Source organism: Zonotrichia albicollis, chromosome Z, assembly GCF_047830755.1.
Source record: "Zonotrichia albicollis isolate bZonAlb1 chromosome Z, bZonAlb1.hap1, whole genome shotgun sequence".
NCBI classification, from domain to species: domain Eukaryota; kingdom Metazoa; phylum Chordata; class Aves; order Passeriformes; family Passerellidae; genus Zonotrichia; species Zonotrichia albicollis.
Window position 1 is genome coordinate 33,772,496 of NC_133860.1, and position 18,628 is coordinate 33,791,123.

The 18,628-nt window shown below is 39.6% G+C and overlaps 1 protein-coding gene across 1 annotated transcript in view; it reads right to left on the reverse strand.

The window, feature by feature from the left end:
* Positions 1-18,172, reverse strand: part of IL6ST (interleukin 6 cytokine family signal transducer) — a 32,712-nt gene extending 14,540 nt beyond the window's left edge. Inside the window, exons 1-9 of the mRNA XM_005489758.4 lie at positions 18,041-18,172; positions 10,949-11,029; positions 10,077-10,388; positions 8,136-8,268; positions 6,709-6,869; positions 6,217-6,368; positions 4,136-4,295; positions 1,784-1,866; positions 647-866 (exon numbers count right to left, since the gene is read on the reverse strand). Of these exons, the coding sequence (XP_005489815.1) occupies positions 647-866; positions 1,784-1,866; positions 4,136-4,295; positions 6,217-6,368; positions 6,709-6,869; positions 8,136-8,268; positions 10,077-10,388; positions 10,949-11,015 (1,288 nt within the window). The 5' untranslated portion in view covers positions 11,016-11,029; positions 18,041-18,172. The remainder of the gene's footprint in view (positions 1-646; positions 867-1,783; positions 1,867-4,135; positions 4,296-6,216; positions 6,369-6,708; positions 6,870-8,135; positions 8,269-10,076; positions 10,389-10,948; positions 11,030-18,040) is intronic.
* Between the last annotated feature and the right edge of the window lie 456 nt (positions 18,173-18,628).

The window sequence follows — 18,628 nt, forward strand, 5'->3', positions numbered from 1 at the left end:
TAGAACCAGTTGCTCTCCCTTGGTAGTTTACCTTCACCTATCCATATACCTATTTTTTTGCTTCCTATCCTGGTAGTGTTGGGATTGTCTAAGAAAAGGCCGGAAAGAAGGATAAACCAGCCTGTCCTTACTATAGTGAGTAATGAACAAAACATAAAACAGAACATGAGCAGTACAGAAATAGTGGAAGCAGATGACAAAACAACCAGGTAAGATACTGAAAATGTAGGAGAAGACTGGGACAAACAAGGAAAGGAGTGGGAGGGACATCAGAAAATTAAAGGAGGAACAATGGCAGAATGGTATATATGTAAGCATATACCAACCCTTTGATTTTTTTTTTTAAGAAAGACACAAAAATGCCTGGTATGCTAAGAAAAGAAACAACAAGGAATATAGTACACAGAAGCTCTAAGAATCAAAAGCCAGCAGAACAACACACACAGCTTCAAATGACACTGTGAATACACAAATCCACACATTCCCTGGCACATAATGGCAGTATATACAAAAGGCATGAGACTGTACTGATAATTTAGTAATACTTTATGTGCCCATGTAAAAGGTATTATTTTACAACACTGAAGATTTCTTATAAAAAGGGCTATGCAGATTTACCTGACAGAAACATTACTAGGACACTCACCTTTTGAATTACTTGCTGGGATAAGTAAAACTGAAGGAGGAGATGGCCCAACACTGTTACGGGCAATCAGAGTCACTTCGTAGGTTTCTTCCCGCAGCTGTAAGGTATAGTTGGTGCTGGTAACATTGTATTTCTTCACTGGACTGGAAAGGGATGATTTATCTCTGACAGTCAATTCATATTGCAAGATTACTCCATTGGCTTCGTATGGCTTCAGTGCCTGTCAGAAACATCTTTGATTAAGCTGATACTGAACAAATGTGATGTAACCCTTACTGTCCTTATGGTACAATTAAAAAATATGAGAACAAGGCAAGTTCCATAGATCAAATACCTGGTACAATTAAAAAATATGAGAAGGCAAGTTCCATAGATCAAATACCTGCACATTTAAGGAAAACACAAATAACCAGCGCGTATTTCTATAAAGCAGTCCCTTCCAAAGTCCATTTCTTGTTTAAATACTCTTTTTCTTTGCTCATACCTAGTGATTTAATAAAAGCTATTCTGTAAGGACTGCAGAAGTTGTTGACAAAACTTCTGTTTTACATGACTTTACAACACAATGACATAAAAGAAATCTCACCTTTGGTTGTGTTAATATGACAAACATGACACAGTTTATGGACCAAAAGAAAGCAGGGTTTGGGGAGTGGCCATAATTGCATTCCCCTTCTCAGCTGGACTAGTCATCCAGCTGGACACAGCAGCCTTACTGCACACAAATGCACAGTGCTGTTTTTAATAACCTTGGCCTCTGCAGTACCTCAAGACTTAATGGATTTTGCAGCTGGGGTATCACTGTCCAGACAGCGTTGCCACATTTTAGGTTACAGCAGAAGACATGACATGAAGCTATGCTTTGTTCAAGTGACAGCTCCAAACCCACAGAAGGTCAACAAATGAGGAATATGAGTATATTCTGGGTATTTCAGGTCACAGGCGTGTCAGTTAAATGATGGCCTTTACATCTGTACATTGAATTTTTCATAGCTATTAGCATAAGAATACTAAAGTCACTTCTCATATCAAAAAACCCTATACTATCCCAGTCATCTCTCAAGGCTATTGGGTAGATTCTTCCACTTAAAAACACATGTTTTTAAAAGAATGCTCAATTTTTTCAATTCGCTTTACCTTCCATATTAGATGCACAGTCCAGCAAGCTGGTGACTGAGATGTATCAATGATCCTCCATATGGGTGGTCCTTTAGATGGCTCTGATGAAACAAAATGCTTGAGAGTAGATTCATTTTTATTTAATCTGTTTGAATTCATCCTTTGATTATCATTATATGCTTGCTTTCTTAAAAAAAATAAAAGCATATTAAAAAGCATTTCTTGCTTTCTCAATGAAAATAATGCTTGGCATATTAAGTGGAAAGTTTCCTGAAGAAATGAGCAAGACACCAGTTCTGCTTTAAATATACAGTATCAAAAAAAGTATGAATCACAATGGTGGGCATCTGCAAGATTAGACTAAAGGTGACAACGCTGAGTGAGGCATGATCACACCTACACCGTGCAGCCTGCATCCAGAGGCACAGCCCTGCACCCTGCAAACCTTGCTACAGCCTGCATCCAACACTGTCCCTACCCCTCAATATCAAGTTACCCGGAAAAAGGAAAGTGCACAAGAGTAAAAACAAGGAGACAAATTTCTCCTAGCAGTAAGACTCCTTGGTTCTAAAAGGATAACAGAACTGCAGTACCTTTGTACAATATTACAGTACATTTTGGCATCTGTACTATGAAAAAGTGGTACCTCCACAACAAATTCCATTCCAAAGTAAAATGAACTAACCAATGCAAAAAGCGATAAAAAGTGCCCAATCTTTTGTGAGGGTCTTAGCCCCAAGAGAAAGCTGATCTAAAATGAATTACATCTTTAATGTTTTAAGCCTATTTCTTCTCAGAATTCTTTCATAGCATTTAGTCTATTATGAAGTTTTGACTTTTAACCTCAAACACCCCTCAATACCAAGTGTACAGCATGCATCTTTTATACTTTACATCGTGAGAGGAGAACTATGAATTGAGGCAAAGGGAGCTCTTCTACTCATTTGAGTATCCAAATTTGATTCACATTAAAGAGAAGCAATTGTACATCTTGCCTAATAGAGATCATGACTCTAACATGACCTGTCTGATGTTTATTTGCTACTATAAAACTTTTGTTCTGAGGCTAGAGTAACACATGGGTACTTAGTATTAGCAGTATTTTTACAAAGCCAGTCACCACAGCAGAACAGCAATGCAATCTAAATAGGCAGGCAGTCCTGAAATCATCATTGCTCAGCCTGAGACAGGAAACAGAAAATGCAGTCATACTATCATTAGGAGTTGAAAATCAGAGACGAGTATATTGACATATTTTACAGTATCTGCCCCAGAGAAAGTAGCTGAAGTAACAGAACTGAAGCAATGCAAACACGGATACAAATTCCACTTGTTTTAAACAAAAACTACAATAATCCCTCTTATTCCTTACCTAAGATGATAAATGAACTCAATGAGGATAAAAAAAGGGTTTCCATCTGTTTTAATAACAGAACTTGTATTAGTTTAACTTTATGTGCACTGAAATGCTGCAGTGAACAGACTGCCCAGAAAAGACACGCCTTGGGACATACAGGATATTACAGAAACAAGATTATGAAGGTGTAAGCAAGAAAAGCTAAAGCACATTTAAAAACCAGAAAAATACCAATCAGCTTGACACTGAAGCTAAATAGCTATTACAAATTACTTATAGCAATTGGATGCAAGAATAGATTCTCTACTGAGTATTAAGTACACAACACTGGCTTTCTATGGGGTAGTATCAGCATAAGCCAAAAACAAAGCCAACCTTGCAGGCTACTGAAGTGGAAAAGAAATCAAAATGAATACTTTGTTGAAATGTAAAAGATGTGTTATTTGGATGCTTCAGTGCATAAGAGGCTACACTTATCACGTGCACATTATTTTATATTATTGCTTTATTAAGTTTGTGAAGAAATCTGTGCACCCTATGACTAAGACCTTCTGTTTCTTAACTGTTGATGATTGTTCATCTATGACTTTTACAAGCCTCCTTAACATCAAGTTGTTCATAAACTAAGGCAGTTGGTCTACTAAGACAACCTTTTCTAGGCAGGATAACTTCTGTTACAGAGAACAACCTTCAGAATAAAAAACCAAGCATAAAGCCTAGATTTTTTCCAGAAGACCTTGAGAACACAGTTTCCTGTGAAGAAGGCTCTTCTCCCCTGCTGCTGTTCTAGCTGTTTTCAGGGAGTTCCTCTACACCACCTTAACAAGAAGCTAGTCTTATGCTCCTTGGAATGCATGGGTCAAGTCAGTTAGTGTTGACAGTAACTCAGGAGAGCTTTGTTGCTTATACAAGCAAGCAGCTCAATCGAGGATACACCATTTCGGGTGGCCATCGCCAAACTGCAGAGCACTCACACTTGAGAAGTCAGTGACCTACTTTTATGTACTACTTACGATCTTCAATGGTAATCCCAGTCTTTTCTTCACTCCAGTCACTCCAGTAGCCTACTCCATCTTCCTTCATGCAACGAATGGAAAAGACATACTCTGTGTAGGGTCTGAGACCTTGAATACTGAATGAAGTTCTTGGGGAAGCAGTATCTTCAGGAGGAACCTGCAAAAGTGACAAAGATTTTAAAAGCAATGATCAAAATACTGTAGAGCTGAGTTCCGCGCTCCTTCAGTTGTCATCCAAGCAGGCTCCCCACCACACACATAAAAAAACAAGCTTTCCTTCCCTCTCATTTCCAAAAACTTCAATTCTCAAACAGTGTCTGGTAAAGGTTCAGTCAGAGTTGTGTGTCTTGACCAGGTATAAGAAGATACATACACTAGAACAGTTAGGCAACTATTTCAGGACAATCTCATCTTTTATTTGATAATAAGATTACATCTCTCTCCTTCCTTTCCACATAATTCTGCTCCTTACTGATCTGTAGTACCCTGCCTCACAATTCAGAACTTTGGTAGTGACCTGTTTTATTTTTGATTGCAAAATTATTGATTACTACAAGTTAAAAGTCCAGGATCATTGCTTCCACTGATCCAGAACAGTACTTCTTGAGTGAAATTGAAAATAGTTTTGGAGGAGCTTATAGTTGTGTTAATAAATTCTTTTCATAAGCTCTTTTATTCTTCTTAGGTGAGCAACCAAATGCCAGAAGAGTATTCTTAGTATGTATGTAGGGAAGCAGGGTGGAGTGGAGAACGGATGCAAGTAGGTAACACACTGACTCCTCACACTATTCCACTTGCAACTAAGGGCTTTTTACAGTGAGACCCCTGCAAGGAATGACTACAGATTAAGAACACTTAAGAGGTTAATCCTGAGGGTAAAGAATTATCAAAATAGTCCAATTTAACCACAGCTAAGCAAGTTCAGCTGACTTAAAAGCTACTATTTCATTTGTTTTGTGTGTATGTTAAAAGGGCAAGACAAGTTAGAAGAACTTGTCCTACTGTCCTATCAGGACAACATACACATGATCCAGGAGTTGCAAACTAGATTGTGCAAGCCAGTGTTTTTTAAAATATCGGTACAGGAGATCTTAACAAATAGTTTCTGCATCTAAAGCCACATTAGTCACAAGGACCTGTGTTAAGGCTACCTGCTCCAAATAGAGCATTTTGGTAAAATCGAAAGCAGTCTTCCTTCCAAGAACTCAAAGAATTCAGAATACATTTGGGCCTCTGCTGGAGTACTACTGCTCTGAGAAAAGGATTAAAGGAAGGAAAAACTGAGAAGCTATTAAAAATATGTTGACAGATTGATGTATAAAGATTGATCTATAAAGAAAAAAACCCTCATAGCTCTTGATGACAGGAACATATAGTACATTACAGGTAAGGCTTACTCCTTACACTTTTCCTGTTGTTGACTGCCTCACACTTGAGGCACGCATACAGGGCAGGACTCTAGGTGCAGCTTCACCAGTGACAAATAAAGGTAGACAAATCCTGGCCCTGCTGGCCACAGCATTGCTGATCCAGGCCAGGATGCCACTGGACTTCTAGGCCATCTGGGCACAGCCTGGCTCATGTTCAGCTGCTGTCACCAGCACTGCCAGGTTCTTTTCTACTGGGCAGCTTTCCAGCCACTCTGACCCAGCCTGTGGCCCTGTCTGCACCTTTTGTAGCCCACCTGCAGACAGACTGAGTTATAAAAAGCATTCCAGTATGATACAGTATTTACCCAAGTTTTGAATGATCACCCATTCTGCACATGCATGAGAAGATGAAAATTCATTAATGTTCTACACATTGTGCAAAATAAAATTAAAAAACAAACATACTGCACTGTGACAGGAAGGACAGCAGGGAAGTCCATGAAGATATGAAAAGGTCACCACACTCAGACTGTGCCAAAAATTACCTAGATTACAGCCTCCACAAACAGGCCAGATAAACTTCCTTGGGTGGCCATGTAAGACATATTGAAATGAAACTGAATTATCTGAAGTGGAACAGGGGGAACCCCAGTTTGACAGACGTATGGATTACGGCAGAATCATGGCAAGGAACAATGGCTGTATTACCTCCATCCAGTTTGTGTCGCCAACAATTCTGTAGCGAATATTGAATTTCAGAGTCATCACAGCGTCTGAAATCCAATTCTCCCAGACAAGTTGCAGAACAGTAGGTAGTAATCCTGAGGTGATTGATACATTTTGTGGAGGCAGTGGTTTAACTAAAAGAAAAGAAGTTAAAGTTAACTCAACAGCTGTACTTTACCATGCCTTTAGAAGCTGCACGTGATATTGCAGGACTACTATTAAAGTCTTTCAGGACCTGAAATGGCTGCTACTTTACAATATCTTCTAAACAAGACTACTAAACACAAAGTTGCTATCTGAATTGTGAAAAAATCTCTCACCATCTCTACCCTTGTCTAGCACATTTCAAGCTCTAGTCAACAACACTTATGAAGTGATAATTTTTATAGTGAAGAAACACTAACATACCAGTTCAACAATATATACAGAAGCAGCAGTTATGTTCTATCAAAGCTTTAAGGGGCATATAGTTACCAATGTCAATGGGATCAACAACAAGAGGATCAGATACAGCCTTCCCAAGTGCATTTGTTGCTTCCACCCAGATCTCCGTATTAACAAAGAACTGAGAATCATCAATGGTGCAAGAATTATTAACATCTTTTGGTATACAGTCAGGAAAGATCTGTTCTGGCCTAAATAAAAGAGAAAGAAAAAACAAGATTCAAAGCAGTAAGTTTGGTTTCCATTAGACAATATTTTAAAGTAAATCAGAGTGAGCAATTGGTTTATCTTGTATGTTTCCCCTCTGCCTTAACTTTGTAAGCAGAGGGAGGGGAAGAAAAAGTGGGAATGGCTTTTTCAGCCAGAAATGCATGATTGCATCAGAACTGAAACTAAAACAACATCTCTTGACTTCCAGTCACATATCTTCAAAAGCACAAGCTCGAGCACTGTCAAATTTGTATAAAAACCTGACTTGGCTTAAAAAAGAAAAGAACAAGAACTGATACAATCACTCAAAAGCAGTATGACCATTAACTACAAATGCATTAGAAAATGTAGTCAGTGCTACTACATACTTTTCAATAGTACAGTGTTAGAGGTGCAATAGATAATTTCTGTTCACCATCTTCTGCTACACTAACACTAGATAGAAAATGTTAATGCTTTGCACATTTCCTGATGTGCCTAGAACTATCTGTGCATACTTTCTACTACACCTGTTACCAAAACACTTCAGCAGAATGGGATAGCTGGAAAGCTGTCTGCAATCATTCCTGTCTCCAGAGCAATGCAGCAATCCTGTTCACTCCATTTTAAACTGAGAGCCATCGAAAAAGCTGTGCCTTACAAGAGGCCATCTAAAGAGTTTGGAAAGTAACTTAATTTGCTTTCACAGGAGAAATACTTTGCTGAAGCTTTGATGTTAGGATTAACTCAGAATAGTGTTTGTCCACAGTTCCTATGAAGTGCAGATAGATAATAACTTTACAAAACTCAGTCATTTTATGTTAGTTTCTCTACTTGGAATGATAGAATGATTTGGATTGAAATGGACCTTTAAAAGTCACATAGTCTGATCCTCCTGCAATGAGCAGAGACATCTGCTTGTTTAGAATGGGATAGAATTATCAACCCAGAAAAGTGTAAGAGTTTGGGTATAGCCCCCTATTATGAGATGTATTGTACTAAAGCCATACTAATTATGTATTTGAAGAATAGAAAAATATGACATTACTGTCACTCCAAACAAGTTCAGCAACAAAACTTAGAAATTCTGACTTAGAATTTCTTGAATGCCAACTTCTTCCCTTCCCCCTCATACCAGACAGCAATGCCTCAGAAAACTGGACTTAACTTTAAGCACTCCTCCAAAGAATCAGGAATTTCAAGGACTGTTGGTTTAGCATAAAAATATTCTTCAGAGTAATTCAGATATTCTATGGAGCGCTACTTACCACCTGTATCTCAACCTGAACTGAGTATCCAGGAATGTATGCCTGCCAGGGTTCCAGGTACAAGTCATAGCATATGTGAATCTTGATTCCTGATGCACAATGCAACTTAAGTTCTTAGGCTTCTCTGGAGGCACTGTACAGAAAAAATTAGCAATAATTAATCTATACACGCATTTCAATCCAGCTGGAATCCTTCTAACTGGGCCACTAGGGTGATTTCTGTGAACATCAGAAGTATCTAATTAATTTTTCTCTAAAGGATGTGGCAAAAAGTGCTGGATACCATCCTGCAATCAAAGTAAGGAAGCTTAAATAGCTGCTTTGACAAACAGTAGGCTATGGAAGGATTAAGCATTTGCTAGTAAGGAACAACAAAGACTTGTCATTCTGAGGCAGAAAACCTTGTATTAACCATCTCTCATCTAAATATGTTTTAATTCACACATAAGAAAAATTAATAACCACTACTGAATTGGCACATATTGATTTTGCTAGTAACCTGAGCAGTATAAGCAATTTCATAGGTCTGTTTTCCCCCAGCTGAGGTATGGAAGAAGCTTGAGCTGCAAACCCATGCAGGAAAGCTTAAGAGATCTTCATCCACGCACTGTGGTGTGTAAGGAACTTATTCAGAATGCAGCAAAACTATTTTCCTTCCCTTCATAAACTCAAATTATAACATACAAATTTGTTTCTACCTCCTATAATATCACTATTTACAACAGTATAATGTACTTAGAGAATTTTATTTGCTTTCAAGCAGAGTGTGAGTTTCAATAGAAAAACCTTATTGCTTTCTTCCTGAATAACTGTATTCTTCTCAAATCTGTTGCTAGTCTCACTATTTAGTTTTCTTTAATTGATAGCATCAAAATACAATAGCTTTAAATAAAAATGCATCTCAAGAATTGTAACATGAATTACACGTGTGGAATGTCATCTGCACTGTCATTACATTATAATCTTAGAATAATTTATCTGTCCTCACCTTTCCATATATTTTACCTTTTTAAAACATTTATTTTAGCTTTTCTAGTACAGTATTTATTCCTCAGAAATAGAAATGGAAAACATTACTTTCCTGTGACAGCATTTTTTAAGTCATGCTAGAAGCATATAATTTTAAATTGTGAACTCAAGCAGGCCTTTTGCATGCAGACCATTCACACCTGCAGTACCTTTTGCCATCACTAGGAGACAACCATATCATATGATAATGGATAATCAGCCATATCATATGATACTTAGGACACTACAACACTTGTCCTATTATTAGCAGGATACCAAGTAATTAAGAAGTAGCATTTATTCACGTGACTTTCTCAAGTCAGTCTTTCTAAAAGCACTTGGTCTGAACCATGCAAGTGCTATCATTCTAGAATAAATGAAGCTTATAACTAGCTAAAAGCAATTTCTTTGGTATAGAGGTAAAGGAATCCAAATAATATGTTCCATCCTTAAGACAATTCAGGTTAACTTTAGTGATACAGATGAAGGAAATGTTTCTCAGTCCATTAATGAAGAAAACATTATTTCCAAAATGTTAGTATGAAACCAGGACATGTCACCTAAAAGTATTTCCTCCAACTCTGATACAGAATCAAGAAGTAAGGAAAAATTAATTTCTTACTTCCTATTTCATTTAAATACACAACTTTATTCTGTAAGTAAAATCTGCTGCTTTTTGTTGTTTCATTTGTCCTATTTCAACACTGAAATACTCCAGAGTATTTTCTACTTTTCAGAAAACTTTCTTCAGTGCATATTGAGCAGCTGTGGTGGCATGTAATTTGATGATTTTCTACTCAATTATCCAGGAACTGAGGGATTAAAAATGAAGTGCCTAAAGATATGCACATTTTCTATTTTTTTGCATTTTCCCATTTCTCAGAAGCAATTTTCTTAAGACCAAAATAAAATGCAAAAAAAAATGGTACTCACAGCCTACTGTAACTGTAATTCCATAAATGTTCTGTTCAATCTGTCCATCTGCCAAAATGTTGCATGTCAGAGGAGTAGCCAGTGTAGAAGTGTCATTGAATGTGACACTGGAAACTGTTCTGTTTATTTCACGATACTGTTCTTTGGGTACCACTTTATTTTTAATCTTCCAGATAATCTGACTGGCATAGATATTGCCAAAGTCAAGACAACTCTCATTCAGAATGCATAATGCTGTGAAATTGGAACCAAGGGCCAGGACAGGTGACTCCGGGATGATGTGACCACATGACTGCACCAGTCCACTTGAAGCTAAAAAGAAAACAAATTTCACATTTATTAAGAACTACACAACATCCCCTAACCAATATTGCTGATACATCACTAGTGCAATGTTAAAAACACTACATCTGTCTAAGCAGCAAGTTAAATAGTTACCTGACAATAATAAAACTGAAATGCATTGGTAGACTACCATGAAGATTTAAGGGCAAAAAACAGCATCATGTTCTTTAGGCTGTGCAAGAGCATTTCATGAAGCTAGGAAAGCTCTATTAATAAATAGAGGTATAAGACAGAGAGGAGAGTCAAGGGTTGCATGTTTATATCTTTTGAAGAAGGAAGTTGTTGTACTTGAGGTCACTCTTTTGATAAAAAAGTATTTTTTATTAAGAAAGTTAACATAGGAAAAGTGGAGTAAGTGTGCACCTGTGTTATGGTGAACTAGTGTTAGAAGACTAGGCGTGTCTATCCTAACACACCTTACTTTCTGTCCTCATCCAACAAGTATCTAGACAAAAAGCTAGCAGCTGCTCAAACATTTGATGTAACTAGCTCTATAGCCTCTTGTATTTGAGACACAGAACTCTTACCATCAGGAGAACAAATACTCATCACCAGATAGAAGCCACAGGCCACCCAGTTCCATCTAGAAAACATGCTGCACAGAATTTCTGTAACAAGAGAAAGATACATATTTTTAAATTTAAACCATTACTATTTACTTTAGATCAATGTCAAAATCAGATTTGTATTTGCTCTAACATAATATCTCGGATACACACATTTATTTGACTGGAAGTGTTTGTATCTTCTCACCTTAGAATGGGCAAATTGTTTCCATTTTCCTGACTGCTAAGACAAAATCAAATGTTTGCTAAAAAAAAACTAAGGCTGTTTAAAGCTGATTTAATTACAAGTTTAAGAAATGTATCAGCTTTAGGTTTAGTTTAAGAAATGCATCAGCTTTAGGTTTTCACACTGTATATAAAAACAAACTTCACTGGTAACTCTGTAGGAGGTTCAGTTAGAATACAGGGTGTAACAGTGTGGTTCAGGTTTTTATACATAACCCTATGAACTTGATTATGGTTTTTATACTTACCTAACTTTTAAGGGCACTGATCTTCAGGCCCTTAAGGTTCAGACAAGGTTCAGAACAACTCACCACAAAACCACGTGTCTCATTCACAAGAGTGACTTAAAATACACTCAGGAATTACAAAGCACAATGTTTCAATATCAAGAACTGCTGTCTACTATAGAAAAAGCACTAATTAATTCTTCAAAACTTTACAAGGGAGCTTGCAATTTCCCAAAAGCTGAAGCACTTTTTATAATACCATATTTATTTCTGTATTGCAACAGAGCCCACTCGTTCACAAGTTGTGACATTTCTAGAACACACTTTAGAGATACTGAAGCATTCACACAGCATTCACACGCCCCCATTGTTATGAAGACACTATGTGTTCTAGTTTTCCCAACTTAACAGTTTTAAAGCAGTCCTAGACTACCAAAAGCAAGCGACCACTCTCTACTAAGCTGTATTATTTTTAGCCACATGTAGGCATCTTTACAGGAACGGGTAGATTGGCTCAGTGAAATAAGGCATTTAGTTCACAAGCTGATTTCTAGAAGCAGACTTGATGCTAATTCTTACACCTAGAAACTTAACACAGGCTCTTGATGTTTACTCAGACGCGAGGAGAGATTGCCTACAGCAACAATGTTTCTGAAGCTTTATTTTCACTAACCTGACAGAACTTCTCTGGAAACTAGTATTCTTAGCTTTGTCCCATAAAAGGAAAATCACTAAAAATTTTAAGGAAATTCCACACTATTCTCTAGACAGGAAATCTAATAAGCTCCACTTACTATTATCAGAAGAAACTTCAATTTATGACAGCTAACATCCCTTTATTTTGATTGCATGTAATTTACCTCATAATAGCGACACACGCAAGGTATTTCACACACACACATATATAAGTAAAATTACACACATTTAGACACACTAGACACACCCCCAAGCGAGAACCTCATTCCTTACACATCAACACAACTAAGCCATTTTTTTCTTTACAAATCAAGATAAACAGTGTAATATAAAGAAAATCCCTATTCACATGAACAACTAAATGAAAGCAGATCTCAAACATTTATAGCAGAGTCTTTGCAGGGTTTGCCAACCTAGGTGTCCTTCAGTTAGAACTAAAATAAAAGCCATCAGAATCACCCAGGCGTCTTTATTTGCTTTTATACCTGTGAGTTCATTACCCAAAGTCCACCAAAATTTCCTGTACAGAAACTTTACAGTAGAAACATTGCTGATTGAAAGACTTGACAAATATACTAACAAGCATTTGTTTGTCACTGAAAGTTTTAGTTCATTCTTCGACTAAATAACAAGTCATTCGTCATCAGACGATAGCTATATGGCACTGAGAACCAAAAAGCTATTAATTTTTTCTATGTTCTACTTAAGTACTGTCACTGGGCTGGATATAAGAACCACTATACTGCTTTAAATGCAATGGACATTTATTACAAGGGTACAGTGAAATAACTATACCAATTGATTCTTGCTTATTTTGGGAGTAAAGTGTCCAACATCTGAAAAATAAGGTTTCTACCCACACATGAATTTCTGAATTTAAAAAAAAAAAAAAAAACAAAAAAAACAACTAGTTTAACACATTTTTATAAATTTGCAAGGTGAATACAACCAAATTCTAAAGAGTAGTCTCTTTTAGTTTAAATCACCAAATAAAACCAGCTCATAGAGATCTACTTTAATGACTAGACTTGCACTAACACTTACCAGAATACTGCTTGTTAACCAAAGCCCATTGAGCTCTACTACAGACAGATCTGTTAGTTCAAGCACGATTAATTTAAATTATTTAACTGGAACAATTTGAGTTGCAGAAGATCTGAAATTCATCAGAAGCCTAAGGGCAACTACAAGCTAAGTGAAAAGAAACAGGAGCTCTGCTTCACTGCTAATTGCCAAAAGCTGCAAAACAACAGCAGAAGCACCTTTCACACTGAAGGGGAAAGAATGAAACAGATGTAAAAAGAAAAGTTTTTAAAGTTTTGAATTTCTCTCTCATTTGCCATCATGATTCATGCCACCTTAGAGTAATGGCAGGGTCACCTAAGCTATTACATCATTACAAAGTTACTGATTTTCTTTTGGGTCATTATTAATTAAAGTCAAACAATATTTCCACAAAACTATTCACTGATTTTTAGGCCAGCAGTTATTAAGTATGGCTCAGGTTATTAAAAACATACTGTAAAGCAAATGAAAATAAAAAGCAATAACCAACTTAATAAGTAAACAATAATAAATAATTATCACACATTTTGTTCTAAAGTATGATTTTTTCCACTGGAAATGAAAATTAAATTACTATTTTTTTTCATATAAATGCCATTTCTATATTCAACTGTCTTCCAGACTTGAAAAACAACATTTCAGTTGCTCCAAGCAGATTCATTCACATGTAAGAGACTGAAGTTCAAATCCCTGCTATTTTGCACTTTGGAAAGTTTAGCAATTGTTATGAGGGAGCAGATAAACCTTCCACAAATCATACTACTCAATTCCACTGCAGTCAGCTCCTAAAAGGCAAGAGAATGGAGCTTCATGCCCCATCACCTGCAAAGGACAGTAAAGTGGAAAGCCACCCCCCTCCAGTATGGGAACGAAGCCGCTGAAACCGCAGTCAAAGCCACGCCAGGATTCAGCATGTATCTGCATCTGGCTGCTCTGACGTATTTTGCTTATCCCCACCCCCGATGATCAACATGGTTCGAAGAACACTAAAGCTACACACCTCTAAACCCACAAAGGGGCTATTACAATCCCTTCTAATGTGCGCTATTTGTAAAACCATTAGTGTCTCTGGCTTTTACAAGACTGATTCTTAATTGAAATTTAGTTCTACGGGAAAGATCCAGAATTACACTAGACACTTCCATCCATCCTTCCTACCTGAAAACCATAAGGAAATGAAAAAAATCAAAATAAATGGTGGGACAAAACTAACAAAACAAGGAACCACACTTCATATTAGAATGAGGAAAATACTTCTGTGCAAACTATTGTTTTCTTATCTGAGTGTGTAAAAATGCTCAGGTGAAGACAGTACAGAAACCCTGCATATAAGCAACATCAAACCTTAAAAGACAGTGCCATCATTCAACAGTGATGCTAAACACTAACTGTACACAATTCACAATTCCAAGTCAGACTAAGATGTTAGTCTAGACAACAGAAAACTCAGTTTTTTTCAATCACTATGGACGGCTTAACGCAAGTTTTATGTTTTACTGACTGGTACAGTGTATATATATATACATCTATGGTGAAAGCTGAACCCAATGCTGAATGAACACTGAAACAGCTGGCCAGTTCAGATGCCTTCTATTAAAAACAAACAAAACCAAAGAGCCAAACCAACACTTTATACTATGAAGCTGTTGTGGATCACTAAGTGAAGAGGCAAGGGAGACAGGGAAAGAAACTGACTTTAGAAGTATGCCAGGTTGTTCACATGGTTTAGTGGCCAAAGATCAAAATCCATCAAAATACTGAGTAAAACCAACATGGTCAATTTAGAACGCTGCTGATGACAGTCCTTAACTCACAGAAAAGAAACTAACTCAAAGAGGAAAAAAAAAGTTAAAATGCTTTGATTATTTCTGTAAAGACAAACTTCTAAAATGCATATGCCATAAGATCATCCCATTTAATATCCAAATCAAATGGGACTTTTGTTATCCTTCACATCCTGCAGCCATTTTGAAAGGAAAGCACTAAGCCTTTATGTCTGATCCATAAATTGATGCTTCATGCAGTGTCAATGAAAAGCTACTAACAACCCTAAAATCACAACTTATATGCACAAAGAAGCACATGTTGAGTTTTAAGATCAACCTGTGACCAATAGTTTGTGAAGAAGTATCAGGCTTTTGTGCAAAACAGGTATCACTACTTATTCTGAGCAAGAGAGAAATCTTAAAAATTCATTTTATATTATAAATCATGAGACCTGCCCCAAAATGCACACAGGGATATGCCATTACAAAATGGGTTATCTCTCCATTTCAGAGAAGGTGCGATTCCTGTCCAAGTGACCTACAAATCACCATGTCAGTTTAAAAAACTATAGCTAAAATAACATGTACTTGCCAGCAAAGCCAGCCTGGAAGCCAGGAAGTATAGATAACACCACAACCACCACAGGAAGGTGTTCAGTCTATTAAAGCTCATTATCACATCAATCGCAAGAGACCAAAGGTTTCGGGAAAATGGATTTCCAGAAGTTCCTCAAAAAAAAAAAAAAAAGACCTATGTTTATAGCTTCAAGAGGTAATCTGTCACTAGGAATCCACATAGCTCAGGCAGACAGATCCAGAGATGCCTCACAAAGCAGCTGCTGCTTGAGGTTTTATAACAAGCCAGACTGTACTTAAAGCCATCTAAAAGCTGTAGCTATCCTCAAGGAATTTTGATTACTCAAACCGTAACTGCTTTCTAATTAAGCGTATTTCATCTCTAAGCTTCCTTCCTTCCTCCAAGCTACTTCCTTCTTGGAAATATTTATGAGACTCAAAAAACACCAGACACCTCTAAGAGAAGTACTTGAAAATATTATGTAATGTTATATGAACAGAATATTCTGAAATACATTTTTGTATTTAAAATCGCTATATACAAATGACATCACTATCCCTTTCACCATCTAAGCATGTAATTTCTCTACTGTACTTATTCCTCTGCCTCTAGAAGAAGGCTTATCCTTGTAGTTTTGGTAGGGCACTCATAACAAAAAATATAAAGAAAAAATAAAACCAAAACAGGCATAAAGCTTAAAATTACTGAAATACCTAACTAGAGGCATCAAATATTTGCCTGCAATAATTGAATTATTTCTGGTGCCTTTTTAAGACTGTAAATCAATTTCTCTGGAATACTTCAGAATTTTCTCACAGCTAGCAAGTAGTTTTAGCTCAAAAATCAAATTAATTTATACAAAGCAATGTCTTAGCACTCAGTGGTGGCATTTTGAAATCAAACCTTCCAGACTGATCACAAGCAGTGTTGCTTCTCTAATCTAGACAATTCTTGCTAATACAAGAACAAAACAATTGATTTTAAAAATGGCCAAAAGGTTATTTAATTTCACATAACGGTGCAAATGCTAATCCTCCAGACAAGCAGCATGGGAAGAGTATCTCCATTTGGTGTACTCACTTACAGAGGTGCCTATCTTTCTCCACTGCCAAAAATATTTATCTATTATTGACTTTACTTGAAGCACCACATTTCCAGACATATAAACAACATCCAAACAATTACTTTGAATGCTCAGCTTCTAGGAACCAATCTCAAATTTTAATCATCCACATTTACATTCTTATTGAGCTACACCAACACATGGATAAATCTGTCCAGAAGTTACATGCTTTGAAATATTCTACGTGCCTCTGAAAGTAACAGCATTTAGGAAGCACAAATGTTATATTTCTATAGAAAAGAGGGTGTAAGAAACAAAACCTTAACTCCCAATAATATCCAGCTTCTTGGGAAGGTTGTGGATTCCTTTTCCCCCTCTGCGACAGAACAGATCACTAACGACAGAACTATAATCCCACACAGTTCGTGTAGAACTATGCCTTCAGAATGCCTCAGCCGTAACAAGTAGCCACCAGCTGGCAAAACCCTAGTCAGCCTAAAACAAGCATGAAAACTGAGACTGGGAATTATTCCCCTCAATCCTGCCAAAATACTTGGCAGCCTGCTTTCCTTTGTGCCTCGGTTTCATCATCCGAGAGATGAAAATAATGATGCCGGTTTTTTTTTTAGGGAAAGCATCAGAGCTCCGCTACAGGGATGACTGGCGCCCAGGACCACATGGGAAGTAACCAGACGGCCACTGTACCCGCTCCTCCCCAATTCCTCAGGGAATCCCCTCCATTACTTGGACCAGCAATAAGACAAAGTGTGCGTATCTTTCAGGGCAGCAGTTTCCTATCATCTACAGGCAACAAGAGCAGACCACTTGCGGTGACGGCAACAAAACGCAAATCTCTTCATCAAGGAAATGGGTGTCGGTGCCACAGCCACGCCTGTGTGACAATCGAAAAGGCCGAAAGACGCGAGTCCCGCGAGGGTCGCGACACGGTTGCCAACTGGGCCGGCCGGCACCAGCCACCGCCGCTCCGGGGAAGGCGCAGATAACCTTCAGCCTGACCGTCCGCGCCAGGCGGGGGCAGGGCTGCGGAGGGGGCCCGGCGGGGCTCGGCACCCGCAGGCCCCGCAGCCGCGGCCCCGGGCGAGGCCATGTTGCGCTCTGAGCGTCACGGCCGGGCAGCTCCGCCGGCGCCGGCGAGGGCAGGCTGGACGAGACGAGACACCGCCGCGGGGCAGGGCTGGCGATCGGCCCGGGAGCCGAGTGGCGCAAGACTGCCGTTCGCCCGCCCAACCCGGCCCGGCCCGTCCCCAGGTCAGCCCTGAACGAATGTCCCGCTGCCCGTGCCCGAGGCGCCCGGCCCCGGGGAAAAGGACGGCCCAGCACGGCCTCCGCCGGCGGACGTCCCTCAGGGAGAGGACGCAGAGGAGGTGGACGGGAAGGGGAACCCCGCACACGGCCGCACATCCCGGCTCTTACCCGGCGCCACCGCCCGCGCTGCAAGGTCCCAGCCCCTAAATAGCGGCACAGCCGCCTCGCGCCATCGCGCCGCCGTCCCGCACGCGCGGCCCCGCGCCCGGTCACGCTCCCGCCCCGCCTCAGCCCCGGCGCGCCCTTCCCTCCTCCTCCACCCACGCCGCCATTGGCCCGCGGAGCCAGTGACGTCATCCAGAAGGCGGTGCTGACGGAAGGGGCGGGGCTTCCCGTAACGCGGCGGCTGGTGCCAGGATCCCGGGGGCGCGGGGGGCGCGTGTGGGGGGCGGGCGCGGCGGCGGGGCCCTGAGGGCGGCGGGGCCCTCCCCCCCTCCCTCCCCCGCGGCGCTCCGGCCCCTCCGCGCCCGCCGCGCCCGCCGCCCCCCGCAGGGCTGCCCCATCAGGGTGTGTGCCAGCTCTGGGCGGCAGCCGCCGGACCCTACCCGGGCCGCAGCCGGCCAGGCCTCTGGAAGCTTCTGCCGGCCCTTGCCCGGCCCGGCCTGCGCGGGCGGCGCGGCGGGGGAGTTGTCCTGAGCAGGCCTGAGGAGCCAGCTGCCTTCCCGGCGTTTCGCAAGACTCCCCTGGGAGTACGGG